The 22755-nt window shown below is 51.2% G+C and overlaps 1 protein-coding gene across 7 annotated transcripts in view; it reads right to left on the bottom strand.

The window, feature by feature from the left end:
• RPH3AL (rabphilin 3A like (without C2 domains)) overlaps positions 1–22755 on the bottom strand; it is a 125379-nt gene that overhangs the window by 44861 nt on the left and 57763 nt on the right. For 6 of the 7 annotated variants that reach the window (XR_003437974.1, XR_003437975.1, XM_027130568.1 and 3 more), the window contains exon 5: positions 15545–15631. The exons of the other annotated variant lie outside the window; for it this stretch is intronic. Coding sequence is in view for 4 of the 6 variants with exons in the window: in XM_027130568.1 (XP_026986369.1) it covers positions 15545–15631 (87 nt within the window). In the remaining 2 variants the exon portion in view is untranslated. The remainder of the gene's footprint in view (positions 1–15544; positions 15632–22755) is intronic. 7 annotated transcript variants of the gene reach the window in all.

Raw genomic sequence — 22755 nt, 5'->3', positions numbered from 1 at the left:
AAGGATAACACTTTAAAACACATCAGGCAGGGCTTCCCTGGTGGTCCAGTGGTTAAGACTCCATGCTTCCACTGCAGGGGGACGCGGGTTCGATCCCTGGTGGGGGAACTAAGATCCCGCATGCCGCAACTAAAGATCCTGCGTGCCGCAACTAGGACCCGACAAAGACAAAAAAAAAAAATCAGGTGCGCGCACACGTGTGTGTGTGTGTGTGTGTGTGTGTGTGTGTGTGTGGTGCTGGTGAGCCAGTGAGAACGTCTCTACCATCCTCCCACCCACCCTAGGCCCCAGCAAGAGTCAACAGGCTCATCCTGTTCACCCCACCCTTCCCCGTATTGCTGGCTGCTTTCAGGCTCCCTACACAGGGCCAAGGCCCCAGCCTCACCAGGAGATGGGCTAGAAATTAAGCCCCAGCAAAGACAAGAGGGCCCGCCCCCCCCCCCCCCCCCGGAGCCAGAGCCCTCCCCTGGGCCTAAGCGAATTTCCCCTTCATTTCAAGTGTTTTTTTCTTTTTTTTGCCTTTATTTACTTTCTTATTAGTTATCTCTTTTATACATCTTAGTGTATATATGTCAATCCCACTCTCCCAATTCATCCACCCCCCCCTCCGGCACACACACACAGACACTTTCCCCCCTTGGTGTCCATACGTTTGTTCTCTACATCTGTGTCTCTATTTCAACCAGGTCAGCCTGGGCGGCAGGCAATGGCTAACATAGCGGAAACGAAAAAGTGCAGTGAGAAGAAATATTCTGAGGGTGCTGTTTTCTGGATAATTTAAACCCCTTGGTTAGATTATTTCAGAACCGGAGGAAATGCTTTGGCTTCCGTTAACCCCCGGTGAGGGGTTTCCTCTGGTGAGGTTTCTGCACAGTTACTGGTGAGGAGCGTTTGCCAGCTTCAGAGGGAGGTGGCGTCCAATAAGGGCTCGTGATGGCTGGAGGGCCATGTGCCCCGGCGTCACAGAGGATTTCTGGGGCGGGTGGGCCAACCTCCAGCTCTGGCCTCACCCTCTCCCATGGCCTCCAGGGGTGCCCCGCTAGCCCTTGCATCTCCCAGATTATCTTGACATGGAAAGGTCCCTACAAGTCACTGAGAACAGAGACCCCCTATCTTCCTTCTCTCTCTGGTCCCAGAGAGACCGTCTTCTCCTTTGTCTAGAATGGTCTTGCAAGTTTAACAAATCCACGGAGGAGAATGATGCTTTCACTACCGTTCTTTTTTTTTTGCGATACGCGGGCCTCTCACTGCTGCGGCGTCTCCCGTTGCGGAGCAACAGGCTCCGGACGCGCAGGCTCAGCGGCCATGGCGCACGGGCCCGGCCGCTCCGCGGCATGGGGGATCCTCCCGGACCGGGGCGCGAACCCGCGTCCGCTGCATCGGCAGGCGGACTCTCAACCGCTGCGCCACCGGGGAAGCCCCGCTGCTGTTCTCATTTACTTGCTTCATCGGCGCTGTGCACCCGCCGCCTCTTAGCCTTATTTGCAGCATGAAATCCCTTTGAATCCCGAATAGTTAACTATCTTCCCCGCTCCAGCACAGACGCGAGAGAGGGCAAGCGTGCCGCGGTGGTGTTTGGCTGCAAAGCCAGCCTCTGTTCCCAGATGGGGCGGGCCACACGTGGCAGATGAATAGGGCTAGAATCAGAAAACTGGGCAGGCCGGCTATACCCAGCCAGGTCTTTTCAGAGGAGCTTCGTGATTTTGATTCAATTCCCAGAACAACAAACATGCCTCTGTGTAAACACAGTCTCAGAAACGTACTCCAAAGCCAACATGAAATGGTTTCCGGGCTGACCCCTGCTTGGCAGAGCTCGTGGGTCTTCCGGTGTTTCCGACGTGTGGACTTGAATCGTGGACGCCTTCTTCGGTTATGGATTTGATTACTGCTTCATTTCCTATTGGTCTTGCTCCTTCTTGGGGAAAACCTGTAATTCCGAGGCTCCATTGCCTTCTCTGCCTTCCAGATTCATCATTGTCTCCGTTACTGTTTTTAGCACTTTGGGGTTTTTTTTTTCCCCCTGCATTCTGGGAGATTTTAAAGGTTTTTCTCCATATCACTGATTTAAGCTTTTTTGGGTCTGGTTTTTGGTGATCTCCTGTTACCTTTTGGGTGTGCGCCTGTGAAATTTAGCGTACACACAAAACCGTATGGAAACACAGTGTGTTTCAAAGAACCACACTGAAGTAAACATCTGTGAACTCTTTAAGAAATTAAGGGCTTCCCTGGTGGCACAGTGGTTAAGAATCTGCCTGCCAATGAAGGGGACATGGGTTCGAGCCCTGGTCAGGGAAGATCCCACATGCCACGGAGCAACTAAGCCCATGTGCCACAACTACTGAACCTGTGCTCTAGGGCCCACGAGCCACAACTACTGAGCCCACACGCCAAAACTACTGAAGCCCGTGCACCTAGAGCCCGTGCTCCGCAACAAGAGAAGCCACCACAGTGAGAAGCCAGTGCATCGCAACAGAGTAGCCCCTGCTCACCGCAACTAGAGAAAGCCCACACGCAGCAACGAAGACCCAACACAGCCAAAAAAAATAAAAATAAATTAAAAAAAAAAAGAAATTAAATATGACCAGATCTGAGAAGGGCCCATAGGTCCTCCCTGTCTTCCTTCCAAAAGTAACCACCATCTGGAATGTTGTGTGAAGCAATCCTTTGCTTTTCTTCCTATTTTTAAAAACTGCTTATATGTATATTTCTAAGTAAAACATTTACTATTACCTGTTTTTGAACATCGTATTTTTAAATCACTGCGTATTCTTGAGTGACTTGCTTTTTTTCCCTTTTGCTCATTGGGTTTTTAATTCATCCTTTGAAATTTATCTGTCTATTCCACCATGAAAGGTCATTTGGGTGGTTTCCAGTTTTTTGCTATTACAACAAATGCTGCTACGTGCATTCTCAGTCATGTTTCCCGGGAAGCAGGTATGAGAGTTTCTCCAGGCTGTACAGCTGGGAGCAGCGTGTGAGGCTGAACGTCATACACAGATGCCACTCAGGAGGTGCCAAGTGCAACGTGGAGGCGAACCGGCCGGGGCGCCTACCGAATGGCCCTCTTGTTTAGTTTGCAAACAGGGAGCCTCAGGAGCCGGCCTATGACAATGACCCTGGGGTTGATGCAGGGTAGGGAGCAGCAGGCAGAGTTCAAGGGTCAAGAGGACAGTCAGGTGCTGGGACCCAAAACCAGGTTCAGGGATGTAAGCAGTTAGATGACACTCAGGGCCAGGCTGGGCTTCAGCTGTGGGTGCGTTAGCCTGGGTTGGGATGTGATAACTTACAAAATCAGGGCAAGGAGAAGCGGGGCAGGGACCCAGGGGACCCCCAGACGGTCGGGGATCACTACGTTGGCCACTGAGGGTGAAACCTCCCGTGTCCCTCCAGCCCGTGGGCCATCCTGGAATAGGAAGGCTGATTCTTGAAGGCAGTGGTCGCCAGCTTGGTAGAAATCAGGAGGAAGCTGGTCTAGTGGCTGTAGCCTTTTAGACAGCCCAGGTTCTGCACGTCCTGCTGTGTCCCCTTGGACCTGTCACTTAAGGTCCCAGAGCTTCCATCTGGTGGGAGGAGTGGGGACACAGGGCCCCACATCTGGCCCAGACAAGGATCCCAACAAAGGCTGGTTCTCTTCTTCTTCCTTTTTTCACAGAAGGATTTTCTGGCACAGCAGGAGGACACGTGTCTTGAGTTATTTCCTTAGAAGAGGGGATGGTTGTGTATTTCCAGGGCTGGGCACCACCTAGGAGCTTAATAAATAGCTCCTAAAGGATGCAGTCTCACTCTACTCCCTAGCCCCCATCTGCCAGACAGCTGGCTAGTGGAAGGGGAACAATCGTGCCAGCCAATGTCATTTGGCATCTGGAAAACGTGCAGGAAAAGCTGATTATCCAAATTTTTATTCCAAGTAATGCAAGAAAAGGACCACAATCAGATGCTTTCTCCCTAGCTTTTCACCTGCCTCCCCAGGGCCATGTAGAAGAGGGTATCATAGCAGGGAAAGCCAGGTTGTACAGGCCCAACAGGGGGGAGCGGGGGGGGTAAGCGGGCTGTGGTGTCAGGATGGTGTCACACCAACTGATCACAGGGTCAGTGAAGCTGGTCCACACCTTGTTATTCTCAAGCCCGGTCATAGGGACCACAGGGTTCCCAAGCCCGTGGACCGCTGAGCACACCTGGGTGGCTGAGTAAGTGGTGGAGGGGCAGCCGGTGATGCAATAGCCGAATGCTAGGACCTGTGGGCCCTGCTCCTGGTGGGCCAAGGGCTTACTGTTGGAGCACATCGACTCCCCTCCCTACTCCCCGTGGCCAAAGAGCCTCCGGGGACCACCCCCTCCCCAACCTGCCTCAGGGGAACCCAGGACCCCCTCCCGTAGAAGGAGGCGAGCCTCACTGGCTCCGTGCTGTCCTGTGAACACAGGGTACTGGGTGTGGCCCCATCCTGGGCTGCTCTTCCCCAGAGAGCCACTGGCCTCCCCGCTATGCCTCCTTCAAGTCTTTACTCACATCTCACCTCCTCAAAGAGGCCTACCCTGGCCAGTCTCCACCCACACCCTTTTTTTTTACTGTGGTAAAATATATATAACATAAAATTTACCTTTCTAACCATTTTTAGGTGTACAGGCCAGGGGCATCACGTGCATCCACACTGCTGTGCTACTGTCCCCACCATCCGTCTCCAGACCTTCTTCATCTTCCCATACCGAAACTCTGTGCCCATTAAACAATAATTTCTCATTCTCCCACCCCCAGCCCCTGGCAACCACCCTTCTACTTTCTGTCTCTATGAATCTGACTATTCTAGGGACCTCATATAAATGGAAATCCTGAGGACTTCCCTGGTGGTCCAGTGGGTAAGACCCTGCACTCCCAATGCAGGGGGCCCGGGTTCGATCCCTGGTCAGGAACTAGATCCCGCATGCTGCAACTAAAACACGCCGCAATGAAGATCACACGTGCCGCAACTAAGACCTGGTGCAGCCAAAACAAATAAATACACATTAAAAAAAAAAAAAGGAAATCCTACAATATGTGTCCTTTTGTGTCTAGCTTATTTCACTTAGCATAATATCCTTAAGGTTCTTCCATGTTGTAGCATGTGTCAGAATTCCATTCCTTTTTTTTTTTTTTTTGCGGTACGCGGGCCTCTCACTGTTGCGGCCTCTCCCGTTGCGGAGCACAGGCTCCGGACGCGCAGGCTCAGCGGCCATGGCTCACGGGCCCAGCCGCTCCGCGGCATGTGGGATCTTCCCGGACCAGGGCACGAACCCGTGTCCCCTGCATCGGCAGGCGGACTCTCAACCACTGTGTCACCAGGGAAGCCCTCCATTCCGTTTTAAGGCTGAATAATAGGAATAATAACAGGCATAGACCACATTTTGTTTATCCATTCATCCAACGGTAGATGCTTGGGTTGCTTCCGCCTTTAGGCTGTTGTGAATAATGCTGTAAGGAACACTGTATATACCCGGAAGTAGAATTGCTAGATCATTAATTTTCTGAGGAGCTGTCATACTGTGTTCCGTAGTGGCTGCGCTGTTGTACTTTCCCACCATCAACGCACAAGGGTTCAAATTTCTCCACATCCTCACCAACACTTGCTATTTTCTGCTTTTTAAATATTAGCCATCCTAATGGGTGTCACATGGTGGCTGGTCTACTTTCAACACGGCCACCTCCCTCCCCACCCTGCACCCCACACTCCTGATCTCTTTGCTCTGTTCTGCTCTCCTCTTCCCGTGAACATCTAATACACTGTATAATTTGCTCATGTATTAGTTTGGTTATGTGAGGGGAACCACTGACTGAAACTGCCCACCCTGGCCAGGCAAGATAGTAGCCATCTGCATGAGTTATCTTAACAACAGGAGGTCCCGGAACGGGGAACTAACAAGCTACCACCAACCGGAAGAATTCAGGAAAGGCCAAAAGGAGAGAGGAGACGCCCGCCTGTATGTCCTCCCAACCTCCCAGAATCCTTCTCGCTGGAATCCATCTTGGCTGAGGGATGCGAGCACCACCAGGAAAGACCCTGAGCCAGAATGAGCGGCCAGAGACAACCCGGAAACTAACCCCACTGCCATAAAACCCGAGTCTGCGAGCCACGTGGCAGAGCAGTTCTCCTGGCTTCCCTTACCCTGCTGCTCTCTGCCTGGGCGCCCCTTCCCAATTAAGCCTCTTACTTTGTCAGCACGTGTATGTCTCCTCGGACAATTCATTTCCAAGTGTTAGACAAGAGCCCACTCCCGGGGCCTGGAAGGGGTCTCCCTTCCTGCAGCAGTTATGTTTATCGTCTGTTCCTTCTCTCCTCCCCTGGTCCCTGCTAAAATGCAAACTCAAGGCAGAGATATTTGGCTGATTTGTTCATCACTACTTTCCAAGGGCCTAAGACCATGCCCAGCCCATAGTAACTACTCAATGACTGTTACATGAACGGATGAATAAATGAATGAATGCATGAATAGACAGTAGAGTTGTCAGGAGTTTTGGAGGCGGACACTCCTGACTTCAACCCCTACTACCTGGTGTCTTTGGGCAAGTGACACGAAGACAAGAGTGAATACCTCACTGGGCTCCAGTGAGGATGACGCGAGATACTGACTGGCCCACAGTGGGTGCTGAGTTAATGCCTGCTACTCAGAGCCAGACTGGACTCCCCAGCCGGGACACCAGGCTCAGCGGACTGGAGCGCAACGGTGATAACGTCAGTTCCCTCTTGGATAGGCAACACCTGAGAGAGGAAAGTTCTTTCTCCAGCGCATGGACACAGGCTCAGGTAGGCACCCCAAATAAGGGGCAGGGAGGGGTGGGAGACCACTCTGCCTCCCCACAGGAGGAAGGGGGGCTGCTGGGCCCCAGGACCCTCCTCCTCCTGCTGCTTCCGCCTGTGTGGGAGGCCAGGAGCCTGCGCTGATAGCCACTCCACTTGGCAAAGCAGGGCACGTGGGCGGTGGCCAACACACTGAGGAAGTGTGACCATCCGGGTCCCCTGGGGCCGCAGTGGCAGCAGCCCGGAGCGAGCCAGACACAGATGGCGGGGTGCTCAGGCAGCCACCCGCGTGCCAGCCACCCACTCCTGAGCGCACTCCCGGGCCTCCGGGGGCGACCCTCTGGCAAAGCTGTTTGCAGCAAAAATCCAAACTGCAAGTAACAGCAGGACCAGAAGAGAACCAGAGCGGGGAAGCAGATGGCAGCTTGCGGTGAGCACGGGCTGCCCTCCTGGGAGCCAAGTGCCACGAGGATGCTGGGCGTGGCTGGATGGCTGCTTCCCACGGACTCCAGCTGCGAGCGAGGGGGTCCCTGATTATCCCAACCTCCTGCAGGCTTGTGCCAAGGTGGACCCTCCCCAGGGGCCCTAACTGGGCTACTGGTTACCCGCCAGCCTGTGGGAGGGTGTTTAAGATGATTTAAAAACCACCATGTGAAGCCACTTTCCTACTCCACAAATTCCCCTTTCAGTCAATCAAGAAGCAACAAGGAGAGAGGGGCCGGAAGCAGGAGTACAGACCTAGCATCAATGGGCACCGCGGGGCCCCAGCCAGGGCCATCTGTGATAACACTACAGGGAAGTCAAAAGCCCCCTGCTGGGAAAAGGTTCTAAAGTGATCTAAACAAGGAACCCGCTTTCCTCTTTTGCAAATGTCTCTTTCAATCAGCAAACCTTTCCCGAACACGTTTTATATGAAAGCACTGCAGGAAACACAGTAAGTGTTGGTGCAGCCCGGTCTCCACTGAGCTATAATCAGGATGCTGAGTGAAACAGGGAAGGCACAGCGGACGCTGAGCAGAGAAGAATGCTCTCATTGTATTAATCAGCTTCCAATTACTTACAAATTGGCCTTCTCCCCTTTCTAGCTCATCCGCCTCAGAGAATGCCTGCATCCTCAAAGAAGCCTTCCTACTCCAAAGGTACATTTTAGAGGCTGCAGGAATGGTTTCTAGAATCCTGGGCAATCTGGATTCTAATTCACTTTCCCCCTGATTACAGTATAACTTTGAGTGAGTCACTCTTTTTTTTTTTTAATGAATCGGATTAAAGGCTAAACAATCAATGACGTGAATTTCTGGCTTTGCAACATCGTGTGTTTAGAAGCCCTGATGAGGCCCTTCCCAAGCTCGCACTAACACACCCAAGAAAGCTCGTGAGTGAAGGGCACGTGCACACCAGCACGGGAGGGATCTGACATTTCACCTACAGTCAGTCTCCCCTCTGAAGACAGGCGAGTGGGATGGATGAGACGGGTGTCACTGGTCCACCCACCCTTGCCTGCCTAGCAGGGATCAGGGTGCAGGGTCAGGGCTGTCCCTGGGCAGCCTTCCTGGCGTGGCACGACTACGGGTTTCTGGTGGTGCTCAGGGGCTGTCCTCCCTCCTCTAATTCTGTCTTTATGGATGGGAGATAGACTCCCAGCAAACAACCAGGTAGGTGTGGGAAGGAGCTGGCAACAGTGAACTGCATCTGGGAAGGTGTGTTTTCTTAAGTAAAGCTCAATCGTGGGAGAGTGGGGAGAGTGGGGAGAGCCAAACTAGGGGCTACAGATTTCCAAGTCCTCCTAGTTCTGTTTTTTTTTTGTTTTTTTTTTTTGCAGTACGCGGGCCTCTCACTGTTGTGGCCTCTCCTGTTGCGGAGCACAGGCTCCGGACGCGCAGGCTCAGTGGCCACGGCTCACGGGCCCAGCCGCTCTGCGGCATGTGGGATCCTCCCGGACCGGGGCACGAACCCGTGTTCCCTGCATCGGCAGGCGGACTCTCAACCACTGCGCCACCAGGGAAGCCCCCTCCCTAGTCCTGATGGCCAGAGGGCCAGGTCCCAGGAGAATCAGGGTATCTCCTCGTGGAGCAGAATCCCAGACAAAGGAAAGGGGCTGTGAGCAGTGCTTGAGCTGCTTCCGGTAAACCCTGGGCCTGCAGCTCTCACAGCATCAGGAGGGGGATAAAGGCGCATGTGCAACCACCAGGACCAAACACAGGAAGCCACCAAAGTCAGACAAAAGAGGAAAAAAGAATCAGTGACGTGCAAGAAAAGTTTTAAGATTTTTCGGAATGGAGGGAAAAATGAAGAGAACTTGAAAATGACTTGGTAGAAGATGATAAATACATAAGGCAGAGAATGGAAATGCACTCTTCAACTTCCAAGCGCTCCCAGGAAGAGACCAGACTAGTTCCGGAACAAAGCAATAAGCAAAACCATAACGGAAAAGCTTCTCTGAATGGACGATCCACCTATGTTCGTCCTAGACAAAAATCAGTGAAAATGACCCAGGCGTATCCAGATGACATTACTAACTTCCAAATATAGGCATAAGTAATACTACCAGGTTATTTAAAAGGGAATAAAAGCATACGTCTGGCTTCAGACTTCTCCCACACGTCTCTGTTCTCGCCTTCAAAACTACTTTATGCTGAGCATCAGATCTGGTCAGCCCGCCTTCTCCTGTTCTCAGTTTTGACTTCACGGGCTACACCTGCTTGTTGCCTACACTGCATCCTGGAAACTGTCTTCTGGTTCACAAGGTCCTTCCCTGGGGTTCTGCAGGTGTGCCTGATGTGCCGTTTAACCAGTCCACTGAGGGATGTCTCATTCCCTTTTCTTTCTTTCTTTCTTTTTTTTTTAGATTTTTTTTTTGATGTGGATCATTTTTAAAGTCTTCTATTGAATTTGTTACAATATTGCTTCTGTTTTATGTTTTGGTTTTTTGGCCATGAGGCATGTGGGATTGAACCTGCACCCCCTGCGTTTGGAAGGCGAAGTCTTAACCACTGGACTGCCAGGGAAGTCCCTTAGTCCCTTTTCTGTGTCTTTAAATCTCGAACTTGTATCAGAGTTTATTAATTTGCTGACAAGGAAACCAGGAAAGTGACCAAAGAACGTGCCCATCCACAGAGGGAATAGAAATGAGGTGGGACAGGGAGCTGGGAGGCCGAACACTTATATAAGCAGCTGGTTTAATTAGGTAAAGACTGCAGTTTCGTGTGGTCACAAAAACATCATATTCATGGCAGTCAGTACAGTGGATATCAGGGGCCGGGGACTCCAAGCTGTTGGGAGTGCCAACCAGGGATCAAAAATAAAAAACAATGAATAAGAAGCAAATGATAAGGAACCATCTGTGTCTGTTAATGGGAATGACAAGGTTTACTGCTCTAAAAAATTACTGAAGTATCATTTGATTGAGTTTGTGAATTCCTTAATAACATTTTTCATTTTTAGAAAAGAAAATGGTTCATTTGGTTCTTTTTCAAATTTGCTCATTCTTTTTTCAAATGTCCTATTTGTTCAGTTGGGCTTCTATTGCTTCTCTTATCTCTTTTACTTAATTTAAAAACTTATTTGGACTTTCCTGGCAGTCCAGTGGTTAGGACTCCGTGCTTCCACTGCAGGGGGCACGGGCTCGATCCCTGGTCGGGGAGCTAAGATCCCACATGCCGTGCAGTGAGGCCAAAAAAAAGAACCTATTTATATTTCTTTCACAGTTTCACTATTATCTCTAGTTCCCTGGGCACTGATTCTCCTAGTCGTTACATTTGCCTACTCTCCCTCATGGTGGTTCTTTTCACGTGTGGTCGGTTAGACAACAGAAGCCAAACTCACAGAATTTTGAGTGGGAAAGATTATGATCAATTGCATTATCAGTCAAGTCACTGTCTTTTTTGTATAAAGGCAACAGCTATTACCAGATAGCAAAAGACTCAGAAAATACACTGTCCACATGTCATTATTTAAGATCACATAGCCAGCTAATTATAAGTCAAAAGCAATAACTCAAGGGTGTATAGGTAATGAGGTTCTATAAACACTGGTGTTTAGTTTTCCCTTCTGAGGACATAATCTCAAATGTAGTCAAAAAGCTATGTACACAGATATATAAAGCAATTAGCAATGAGAAGGAAAAAAGGAAATAACTCAGATGGCTTAAATTAGCAGAATATCCATATGACAGAATGTTTACAAAGAGTTATTGATTACACTGAGAACTGCTTACGATACAATGTTAATTTTAAAACAGAGGTTCAACAATATAAGGAAAACAGACACAGAAAAAAGATAGAAAGTAATTATGCCAAAATGCTAACAGTGATTGTCTCTGGATGGTAAGATCATGGATTTTGGGAGGGTGTATACTTCTTTATGCTTTCTATACATTGTGAATATCAATGATCCATATTAATTTTATAATCAGAAAAGAGTTAAATGTATAAAATATTTAAAAAAAAGAAAACTTCTAAGGGTAACAACAGTCAAGAACTTAAATATCTGGGGTAATACTAAATAAGAAAGATGAAATATCATGGTACTAACTCTGACATTATAGTCTATAATTTATACTCAACACAGTAGCCAGAGTATCCTTTAAAAATTGGGGGAGGGCTCCCCTGGTGGCGCAGTGGTTGAGAGTCCGCCTGCCGATGCAGGGGACACAGGTTCGAGCCCTGGTCTGGGAAGATCCCACATGCCACGGAGCAACTGGGCCCGTGAGCCACAACTACTGAGCCTGCATGTCTGGAGCCTGTGCTCCGCAACAAGAGAGGCCGCGATAGTGAGAGGCCCGCGCATCGCGATGAAGAGTGGCCTCCGCTTGCCACAATTAGAGAAAGCCCTCGCACAGAAACGAAGACCCAACACAGCAAAAATAAATAAATTAAGAAAAACAAAAAAACAAACAAACAAAAAACCCCCAAAAAACATGCCAGGGAATCCTAAAGACCTTCTAATTGATAATAAAAGAGAACTTAAAAAAAAAAATTGGAGGAGGATTCAGGTCACGCTTCTCCTCTACTTCAGACCTTCGAGGGCTCCCCATTTCACTCAGAGTAAAAGCCAAAGTCCTTCCAAGGATCTACAAGGACCAACATGATCTAACCCCCGGCCACGTCTCTGACCTCCTCTCCTGAACCTGACTTTGCTCCAGTCACACTGTTCTACTTGCTGTTCCTCAAACCTACTAAGGACACACCTGCCTCAGGGCCTTTACACTTGCAGTGCCCTTTACTTGGAATGCTTTCTGTCCACGCAGCCACATAGTGTGTTCCACACCTCAGCTCAGATGACATTTTATCAGTGAGCCCTTTCCTGACCCCTGTAAAAAATAACAGCTACCCCTATGTTCCCATCACCCCGTCCCCTTTACCAAGTACTTTTTCACCATCTGTGACATGGCAGAACTTACTTTATTGCGTTTGTGGTCTCCATCTCCCATGAGAAGAGTTCTTTTGCCTGGTGCATAGAAGATGCCCAATAACTAAGCGTTGAACGCCCGAACAACTAAATGCGTGAGACTGTAAGCTCCTGAAGAGCAGAGGGGCCGAAGCGGACACCACTGCATCCCCGAAGCGCACAAAACAGGCAGCAATGCCAACCTGATGGTCCCAGGGACACGTAACCAACATTCGACTCACTCCAGAAAAAAATACTTATAATTACAGCCAAAGATGACAGCAGAGAATAGTCAAATGGAAAAAGAAGATAAGCGTGTCTGGGCACAGTAATATGAGAGTTTCCATCAGAAAAGGCAAGATCTTCCATCAGGACCTGGTTTTTGCTGCACGACAGAACTCCACACTTTTATCACAGACTCAGAACCAGCTCTGTGTGGCGCTTAAAATGGCATTTCAAATGCTCTTTCTGTTTAGCTATCTCTTTGTTGCGATTAGATATTTTTCTATGGAAAAAAAAAAAAAAGGCATTAGGAAACCCATTTCCCTGGCACTCTCCCACCCCAAAAGCAGGCAGGAAAATGCAGCGCTTGGGTATGGCTTCCACAGGCACCCAGACAGACACACATACTTTCGGGGCCCGTCTACACCTCCTAAGCGTCCACAGTCTGCCTGGTCCTGCAGAGGGAATACAGCATCCTTGATCTCGCCCAGTTTTATCAGCCTCTAGAAATTCAAGGACAAACTGATAGCACAGTGCACAGCCTCATATTCTTTACTTAAGGAAAGATAAGAAAATTCATCCTAAGCTATTTCAGACTTTCCTGGGCATCGGAGCGCTCAGAGATTAGGACGGGCTGGTGGTGGACGCCGCCTGCGGTAGCTCAGGACTATTAATGAGCGTGAGGGTAACTCACGGTGGGGCTGGACGGGGCCAGCTGACCCCCACCCAAGCCCTCCACTAAATTATTACATTTGCTAAATTTTTTTTTTTTTTTTTTTGCGGTACGCGGGCCTCTCACTGCTGTGGCCTCTTCCGCTGCGGAACACAGGCTCCGGACGCGCAGGCTCAGCGGCCATGGCTCACGGGCCCAGCCGCTCCGCGGCATGTGGGATCTTCCCGGACCGGGGCACGAACCCGTGTCCCCTGCATCGGCAGGCGGACTCTCAGCCACTGCGCCACCAGGGAAGCCCGACATGTGCTAACTTTGTCTTTCCTCTTATCGCCCTCCTTTTCCTTGACAATTCCTTCATCTCCATCCTCCCCACAGCTCAGCCGCGTCTTGCTATCCTGCTCAGGAATCTCCTACAAGATAGTATTTGAGGGAATTTTCCTCTCTCGTGGATGCCTGCATCTTAGAAGGGACCCCTTGAAGCCCAGAAGGACCTCAAGTTCAGAGGGGGAAGTTCCAGCTGGGTAAGAGAGGCAGGCTTCTAATATTGATGGAGTGCCTATTCTAGGCTGGACACTTTGTCTACTGTAATGATGTTGCTGAATGTTCAAGGTATCTCCAGGAAACAGGTATTATCGTCTCCATTTCAGGATGAGACATCAGGGACCTCTGGGCAAGACAGACTAGAATGTTAGTTCACGCTTGGAGGCCCTGCCTACTATCTTCCCTGTTCCAAAGACACCACAGTGGTCCATGAAAAGATTCCAGCAAGGAAGCTCAACTGTTCTCAGAAGTAAGACATATATCTCGATGGATCAGAAGCTCCAAATATTTACTATTTTGAGGGGCTGAAGGCACAGCCTGCTGACTCAGAACCCAGAAGCAGGTGGAGGGAGCTGGAAGGTTGGTTTTCCAAGGGTACAGGGACTAAAAGTCTCTCACGGGAGGTGGGGGACCAGTCCCTGAAATGGGGGCTGGTGAAAGCACTTTCCATCTGAGGGAGGAAGCTGAAAAAAACCAGAGGTACCATTTCCCCACCCTCCTAAGACTAAAGCTTGTCTGTGAATGTGAATAGTGATAGAAGCTGGAAGAAGCACACACGTAGCCAGGGCCTGGCCAGACTGCCTATGGCTTTGACGACTGGCTCCAGGAATAATCCCATGATCGCTGTGAACATGCAGCTCATCACTAACCCAAGACAGCTGGCCCTGCGCCGGGGGACCCAGGACCTGGGTGGAGGCAACTTGAAATCACTCGGCAAGGAGGGCTGCGTGGAGGTGATGAGCAAGGAGAGAAAGAGAGAGAGAGATGGACTCCCACTCAAGATGAGCAGACGAACCCCAATTCCAAAACACCCGAGGAAAGGTGTTGCTGAGAGAGACAACCAACAAAGAGTCTCAAAGATTTAGCGAGCTGGAAAGCAGTACTGAGGAATTTACCCCGAAAGTATCTCAGAAAGGCGAAGAAAAAAAATGAGAAAGCACAGTTGGGAGCTGTGGAGAATGGATGGAGAGGCTCAGAACTGTATCCCACAGGGTTTCCAGGAGGGGAGACTTGGAATGGCAGGGCGGCAATATTCAAGGATATCATGGCGGAGGATTTTCTCTAACTAGAGACATTTTATGGATCCTCAGATGAAAGGCGCATATTAATCACCAAGCAGGTAAGTAAAAAAAAATAAATCCACATGTCGAAAACCTGGGGCATCTTCCTTCTACCCGACTCCTTCTGTTCCTGAGATCCCTGGCCCATGGCCTTCCCCAGGAGCTGCCTGACAAGGTCCTCCACTGTTTTCGCCCCATTCCTGATCCTGGCACAGTGAGGAAAGCCCTGGGTTTGGGGTTGGGAGACGTAGGTTCGAGCCCCCCATCTGCTACTGCCTCAGAGTCCTCGCTGAGCCTTGATTTCTTCCCTTCAAATGGGATCAGAAGTAGAATGACAGAAATTTAGAACCAGAAGGGACTTTGGGGGCGGCGTCATCACAGCAGACCATGGCTAGACCACAGTCAGACCCACTAACTAGCTCGGTGCCCACAAGATACTTAACCTCCTGCGTCTCCAGTTCCCCATCATTAAAAGGGGATAATAACAGCACTGGCCTGTGGGGTTGCATAAGGATGAAATGAATTCATTCGTGTAAAGAACTTAGCACGGTGCCACGCGCAGAGTAAACCTTCAACCCGGGGCAGCCGTTTCTGTTATGATAATAATAGACGCCCATGAAATGCCACCTGCGACCTATATGCAGTGCGAGGGGCTCCCCACTGAAACCACGGACCCCAGGCAGAGCAGAACCAGGGCCCATTGCCCCCTCTGTACTGGGGAACGGGCAAGCCAGCCGGCTACCCTCCCCACCCTCATCCCGGGCTGCCCCTGGTAGGCCCTCCTTGGCCTCCTGAGAAGCCCCTCTCCGTGACCAACCATGAACTTCCCTGAATTCATGCACGCCCCGGCCCTGCCCAGGCTCCCCCCAGACCCCGCTGCCCCGGGTACCCTACCTCTCTCTGCTCACTGCAGATCTTACACAGCCACAGGGGCCGCTTCTGGCCGGGGGAGGCCTCGATCCCGCATTTGGTGCAGACTTTCTACAAGAGAGAGGACACGGGAACGTAAACACTCAGCTCCTTCCTCCTCAGCTGAGGGGCTGGGAAAACTATAACCAAGGAGCCCTCTGGCACCTTCTGAGGGGATGGCTTCTGCTTCAGGCCCCAAGGGGCGATAACCCAAAGGATACAGATCATCTAAGACCTGTAGCTGGCTTTGGGGCACAATAGGTGTGCCCATCCAAGGATCTCCGTGATAGAAATTCACCCTCACAAGTACATCCTGTTGGGATCACGTCAAAAAAAAAATAAGCTTGCTGAGAGTCACAGCCGCATCATTTTCAATAGCAAGGAACTGGAAACAACCCAAACGCCCAATACCAGAGGCCGATCCAGGCAAACACAACTGAATACGATACGGCCTTAACAGCAGACTGTCGGTCCCCAGAAATGTGGGCAGGAAATGACGTTTTTCAACAAAGAAAACATAAAAAAAAAAAAAAAAAGAGCATGGAATAGTGAAAGGAAGGGAAGACCAGGAACAAAAAAAAAAAAAAAAAAAAGAACATGGAGCAAAGAAAACAGACGTTTGTATATAACCAGGCAAAACATTCACTTGTGTGCCTGACAAGGTAAGACAATGATATGGTGACAAATACCAGTGACCGCTTGGGCACTTCCTTCATGCCAAGGCCCTTCATTTAACGATCCCAGGACCCCTGTCATATAAGAATTAGGCCCACTTTACAGGCAGTAGTTTGAGAATTGCTCAAGTTCACACAGCAAGTAAGTAACAGACTCAGGTCTGCCTCTAGAGCTGCTATATAACTGCCCCCGGACACGTGAGCGGCCAGAACCTAGGCTCTGCAGCGTTTCTCCTTCTACAGAGTTGCTGAAGATCGTATAGCTTCTCGGTACATATTTTGCTTTCCCGAGATGCACAGCCACAAGCCCTGGTGGGAAAAAGCCAGATGAAAGGCACCAGGGGGCAGAGGGGCACTTGGTGGGGCTGAGGCCTCTTCTGGGCTAAGCCAGGCAGAGTCTGATTCAGGGACAGCGTGTCCTCCTCAGAGAACAGTCACACCAGCTAATCAATGCATCTTTCTGCCGCTGCGTGGAAGCTGCCCGGTCCCTGCGGGGCTTGGGCTCTCTCCTCTCTCCTGTCGAGGGAAGGCTGTATCTGCGGCTTGGCCTTTTCTGCAGGCTGCCAACTGAGCAAGGAGCACACCTCTCCACAGAGAGGGAAATGTCACCAACTTGGCTTTTCAGAGCATGTTGTCACCGCCTGATTGGGCAGTGGGGCCACAGGAGGTGAGGAATCAGCTCATGGCAGAAGGGAAGCTATGATACATTCGTGGGGGGTATGCATTCGCTTCCATCAGACCCGCAGGTACAAGAAATGTCACTTTTCTTTTATTTCTCCAAATAAATTGTAATCTGCTCCAAGCTCCTGTCCCTCTGGGTTGGCAGGAAAGTCCATCCCAGTCTGTTTGGGCCCCGCTCTCACGAAGGGCCCAGGCTTGGGGTCTTTGGTGGCGCAGTACCTCTGGGAAGGGTCCCCTGGGTGCCGCCGGACTGCTCACTGCTGTGCTGTTCCCCCTCTGAGCTCCCACGTCCCTCAGAGGGGGAAGGGGCCTGGCCACTTCTGTGTCAGGCCTGGGTTTGGGATCTGTGCCAGGCTGGGGTGCCGCCTCTCTGGGGGCCAGCAGCCTGTCCCCCTGGAGCCCCGAGCCACCAGGCTGGAGACTCTCCCTTCCCCACTAGAGCTGCCTCTTGCTACCCCTTCCAATGCTCACCCCAACCCTTCTACCTCTAGGACAGGGGCCCCCATAAGCCCATAAGATGGGACTCAAGAAACACACATGGGGGCTTCCCTGGTGGCGCAGTGGTTGAGAGTCCGCCTGCCGATGCAGGGGACACGGGTTCGTGCCCCGGTCCGGGAGGATCCCACGTGCCGCGGAGCGGCTGGGCCCGTGAGCCATGGCCGCTGAGCCTGCACGTCCGGAGCCTGTGCTCCGCAACGGGAGAGGCCGCAACGGTGAGAGGCCCGCGTATCGCAAAAAAAAAGAAACACACCCGGGCCCCTCCTTCCTGGGGTGAAGAGCGGGCGGAGGCGCTGCAGCCGGCGGGCTGTTTTTCCTGCTCATTCCCACGATCCCGTACAGCTGGCACACGTGGGAAAATCAGTGGAGCCGTCTCAGAGAGGGCAGATTTCCCTCTTGTGTTTTCTACATGCTTGTACGGTTCAACGACAGCTCGTCCTCCAAGCGCGCAGTGTGCCCTAACCCCCTCCCAAGGTTGCTGAATCAGACGACGCTGCTGGGAATCGGGAGAGAAGACCAGTTCCTCCCGTTATGGAACACCAGACCCTGCCACCCTGGCAACAGAGTGTGAAGGAGGTGGGTGTCATGATGTCCATCATACGGGTGAAGGAAATGAGGCTCAGAGATGTTGAAGGCTGCCCGCAGTCCCACAGTTAGGTAGCGACAGTCAGGATTTGGGAAGCTCCCCTCTTCTGGACCTTAGGAGGGCTGAGCACCGCGTGGAGCACAGCCCTGTGTTGGGAGGGTGGGGCCCGGTGAGGCACCCAACGCTCAGTCCCAGGTCGGCCTGTCTGGCTGCCTTGGAGGAGTGACATTTAAGCAGGGTTTGAAGGATGGGCGTGCACGTGCCCTCGATAAATAGCATCTGATTGACTGACGGATCATCTGTGCTGTTGGGCGGCAGGGAAAGAAGCTAGGAGAGAGTGCTGGAAAGCTGTGTCCTGTCTTCTACCCAGAGAACACAGCACACGGAACCACCTGGCCTGGGGGCAGGAGCCGTGTGGACCAGTCACCTTCCAGAGGCAGGGTCAAAGGCTGTTGGGTCAGCTCCCAGTCCTGGTGGGGGAGGGATGGATGGCATGTCCCAAATGTTCTCTCCTCCCCTTGTCCTGTGGGGGTCCGGAGGGAGTTGGGGGTGACATGACAGGGCATACCCTCCCTGGCCCACGGGCAGCCCTGTTTTCAGGCTACCAGCCATCACCAGTGGAACCCCTGGTCAGTCCCGGCCATCTCTTGGTCCCTCTTTACAAGCTCCAGCGTCTCCAGCTGCGGAATCCGGGCCAGCAAAAAGATAACACGCCCCAGTTCAAATAATACATAATTGCTGTTCTATTAAATCTCGACCAAGAAGAGAATAACGAGCCTTTTCCCCTTATGGGCTTGGTCTTTGTTCCAGGTTCCAATAAAGAAAATTAAGCAGGCGGTATTTTAAAAAGCCAGTGAGAGAGTGTGTGAGCCGGCCACAACATCAACTCAGTGTAAAGGGAACACTGCACAGTCGTGTCAAGGACAGCGGGGCCTGGGGGTGGCCACCAGCTTCCCTGCCAAGTGGGTTTCCATTGAGCGGAATTGCCCCGGGTGAGTGAGCGCTGGCTTCCCGGGCTTGGCTCTCTCATGCTTCCTGCAGCCTCAAACTGTGTCTGAGCGTGAAACAAACCAAGTCTAGCTTCTGGGCCTGACTCAGACGCTCCATGCATTCCTTTTGCAAATGTACATCCCATCCCAGAACACGCATGGGGAAAGGGGGTGGCTCAGAGTGTAGCCCACGGGACACAGGCTTTGGGGCACGGGAGCACAGCGTCTGCCATTTAGATGCAACCTTGGACTTGTTACCAGCCTTCTCTGAGCTGCATTTTCTTGTCCCAAAGACGGTGGTAACAGGCAGGCTCATGTCACAGTTAGGAGGGTCAAGGGAGATGACTGACGAAAGTGCTCAGCACAGTCCACGGTAAGGAGCAGGCGGCAACCACAGTCCTGCATAGCTGCCTCAGTGAAGGATGCCACACGCATCAGTTATATAAGCCAAAACCCCAGAGTCGTCCTTGACCCCCACTCTCCCTCCTGCCCATCCAAATAATCCATCTCCAGGAACTCTAAATCTCACTAGAACTGTCCACTCTCCTCCAGGACCCTCCCTATCCATACTGCCATCTCCGCCGCCTGCACCACGGCCCCACCCCACTTTGGCCAGCCTCCAGCTGGTTCCCAGCATGGAAGCCAGCGTGATCTTTTCAAGATGCAAATCTCATCACGTCCTGTCTACCGTCCTTGCCAGCTTAGGAGCCTCCAGAGACTTCCTGTTGCCCTCTGGATGAAGACCACACCCTTTCACACGACGCATGATGCCTGCTCAGGGTAGACCTACCTCCTTGTGACCTCAGCTTGCACCCCTCTCCCCTACTCTACTGCCTCGTTCTCCATCTCAAGCCCCAGCCGTGTTGGCCTGACTTCAGTCCCTGGTCCTCAATCTGCTTTTCCTGCCACTGGACCTTGGCATGTGCTGCTCTCTCTGTCTGGGATGTACTTGACCACACGCTCTCCTCATGAGCCTATGCATCCTTCAGACCTCAGCAAAAGCGAAAGCACCGCTTCTTCAAGGAAGCCTTCTCTGCCGTCTTAACCCGGTTGGAGCTTCCCTAACAGGCTCTCGCCTCTTCTCCTCCACTGAGACTTACCCTCATTTGTGTGGCTGTGTAACTATGGTCACTTCCCCTGCCAGGCTGTCAACAACCAGAGGGCAGAGGCCGCGTCTGTTTCTGTTCACCTTCCTGTTTCCGGCATGATGAAGTTTTGTGGAATAAACGAATAAACAAATGAGAGCTACTTTTAACATTACACCTGAGAAGGCAAGATGTGGCCCCTCCTGGAATGTGCCCACCTGCTGGGGGGAAGAGACGCACAGAAACAGGAAACACTCGCTGGGCAGCAGCGGGGCAGGGGGTGCCCCGTCCACACTGAGTGAGGCTGATTGGTCAGGCGACGGGAGACCAGACAAGGAAGAGCCTCCTGTGGGGTGGGGTGTCAGGGGTGGTGGGACTGCTGCCCGGGGGGCCTCACTCTCAGTGGGCGGGGCATGAATCCAGGCTGGGCTGGCCACAGAGGAAATGACACTGAGGGTCCTTTGCTAAGGGTGGGGGCAGAGATGTGTGCCCCACCCTCCACGTGACCACTGCCTGCCCGCCGCCCCAGGGGTGCAGCCTGCAGGCTGCCTGTGTGTTCAGACTCTTTCCAAGGTCTGTGGAGGCGCCCTCCTGAGCATCCTCATACCCTAGGCCACTTCGGTCACCCCAAGACTCCCTGGAACCCCACCTCTCCATCCAACATCATCACCTTCACTTTCCCACGCTATAGGTCAGAGTCAGAGGCACGACACGGTCCGGGAGACCACAGAGCTGGGGCACCTCACTCCCAGGCCGGCCTTCCCATCCTCACCGCAAGCCCCTGACTCATTCCACGCGGAGCCTTCACGCTCCACGGCGGAGTCCCTGAGCTGCCGCCGACTAGAAGGGAGCAGGTGTGGGGCCCACACGGGGGTGGGAACGGAACTGCTTGCACCCCTCCAGGGCGCTTAGTACCCGGGAGTCAGCCACGCTCTGTGATAGGCCCTGGAGGCTTCGCTGCTGCTGCGTCATCCATCACACAGAAAGCAGTGCTCCCGGCACTCAGCCAACCGAAGAAAGACGAAATTGTGCTTAAATGTCCCACACGAGGAGGCCAGAGAAACGTACGCTGTGCTGCAGAAATGAATAATGGAGACGGCTAATTTGAAAACATCTGGTGCTTCAATTCAACAAGCGTTTACTCAATACTGGATGGAAGGTGCTGTTCTAGGAAGGATGAGGATGAACCAGCCACGGCCCTTTGTCCTCAGCGAGAGTTCCGTCGAGCGGAGGACTTGATGAACGAGCAAAACTCATCTGGAAAAGGACTTGCCCAAGAGCTTCAAGACTGAAACTGGAAAAGGACTTGCCCAAGAGTTTCAAGTTTCACCGACTGAAGTGTGTCAGTGAGACGGTCTCTCCTTAGGAACCAGGCAGCAATGATGCTCGTGGAGGGGCTGCCCCCGACCCCTCACCCCAGGAAAGCAGGGTAAAGAAATGGCTGTGTCCAGACAATCACAGCACAGGCACGAACAACGTGAAGAAATCAGCCCACGAGTGTGCATTTCACGCCACCCAGTGTGCTCCCCATGCTAGAACTCAAACCTTCAGCAAGGAAAAAAATCCGATTGTGTTTTGGAGAAAGGTACTCGGCAATAAAAAATGATGACGTAAACAGAAAGAATGAAAACAATCGCGACGGAACTGTGTATTTACTGACATGGAGCAATGTTCAGAATAAATTAAGTTAAAAAAGCAGGTTATAAACAGTAAGCCTAGTGTGATTCTCTACCATATAGATATGTATATGTGCCCATATCCATTTAGAAGTAGATATATACACAGAAAAATATCTGGAAGGAGACCGGCCAAAACATAAATTGAATCGTGCTAAGTCAAAATCTATTTTAAATGGGTAAGCAGAATTCCTGTTTAAAGGAAGGCTATGCTAAATGTTTTGGGAAATCACTTGCCCCGACTTCCTTTTTTGACCCTATCTGGATTTTTGTGGGTCAGGATGGATTAAAGAAGCCGAAGACATAGGCACAAACGGGAGGGAGACTGGACTTGCTGGTTGAGCGTGGCTCAAAGGTAGATAGTCAGCCTTGCCTCCACCCGCCTCCACCTCCGCAGGTGGTGTCCACGGGTCACTGACCCCTCTGATCACAGGATCAGTCCTGCTCAACCCCCAGACATCAGCCAGGCTTGGAGGTGCATCACCAGCCCTAGAGGGTCAGGAGCGCAGGGGCTAGACATGGCCTCCTTGCTACAGACACACTCAGTATCTGGAAGCCAGGTTCTGCTGCCAAGTGACTTTCAGTACGTTAGATATTGATGCACATATTATAAATATTGATATACTTTAGATACTGATGCACATATTATAATATTTATATACGTTAGATACTGATGCACATATTATAAATATTTATATACTTTAGGTATTGATGTACATATTAAAATATTTATATACTTTAGATATTGATGTACATATTATAAATATTGATATACTTTAGATATGATGTACATATTAAAATATTGATATACTTTAGATATGGATGAACATATTAAAATATTGATATACTTTAGGTATTGATGTACATATTATAAATACTGATATACTTTCTCGAGCCCTGGTGCTACACCAGGCATCAAGGTAGGTGCTTTATGTAGAATCTCACTTAATTTTCATAATCGCACTAAGAAGTGGGTATCACGGTCCCTATTTTATCAACTCAGGATC

This window comes from Aethalodelphis obliquidens, unplaced genomic scaffold, assembly GCF_003676395.1.
Source record: "Aethalodelphis obliquidens isolate GAN/ISIS:26980383/991018 unplaced genomic scaffold, ASM367639v1 scaffold38, whole genome shotgun sequence".
In the NCBI taxonomy this organism is placed as follows: Eukaryota; Metazoa; Chordata; class Mammalia; order Artiodactyla; family Delphinidae; genus Aethalodelphis; species Aethalodelphis obliquidens.
This window is presented reverse-complemented; position numbering and strand designations above follow the sequence as displayed.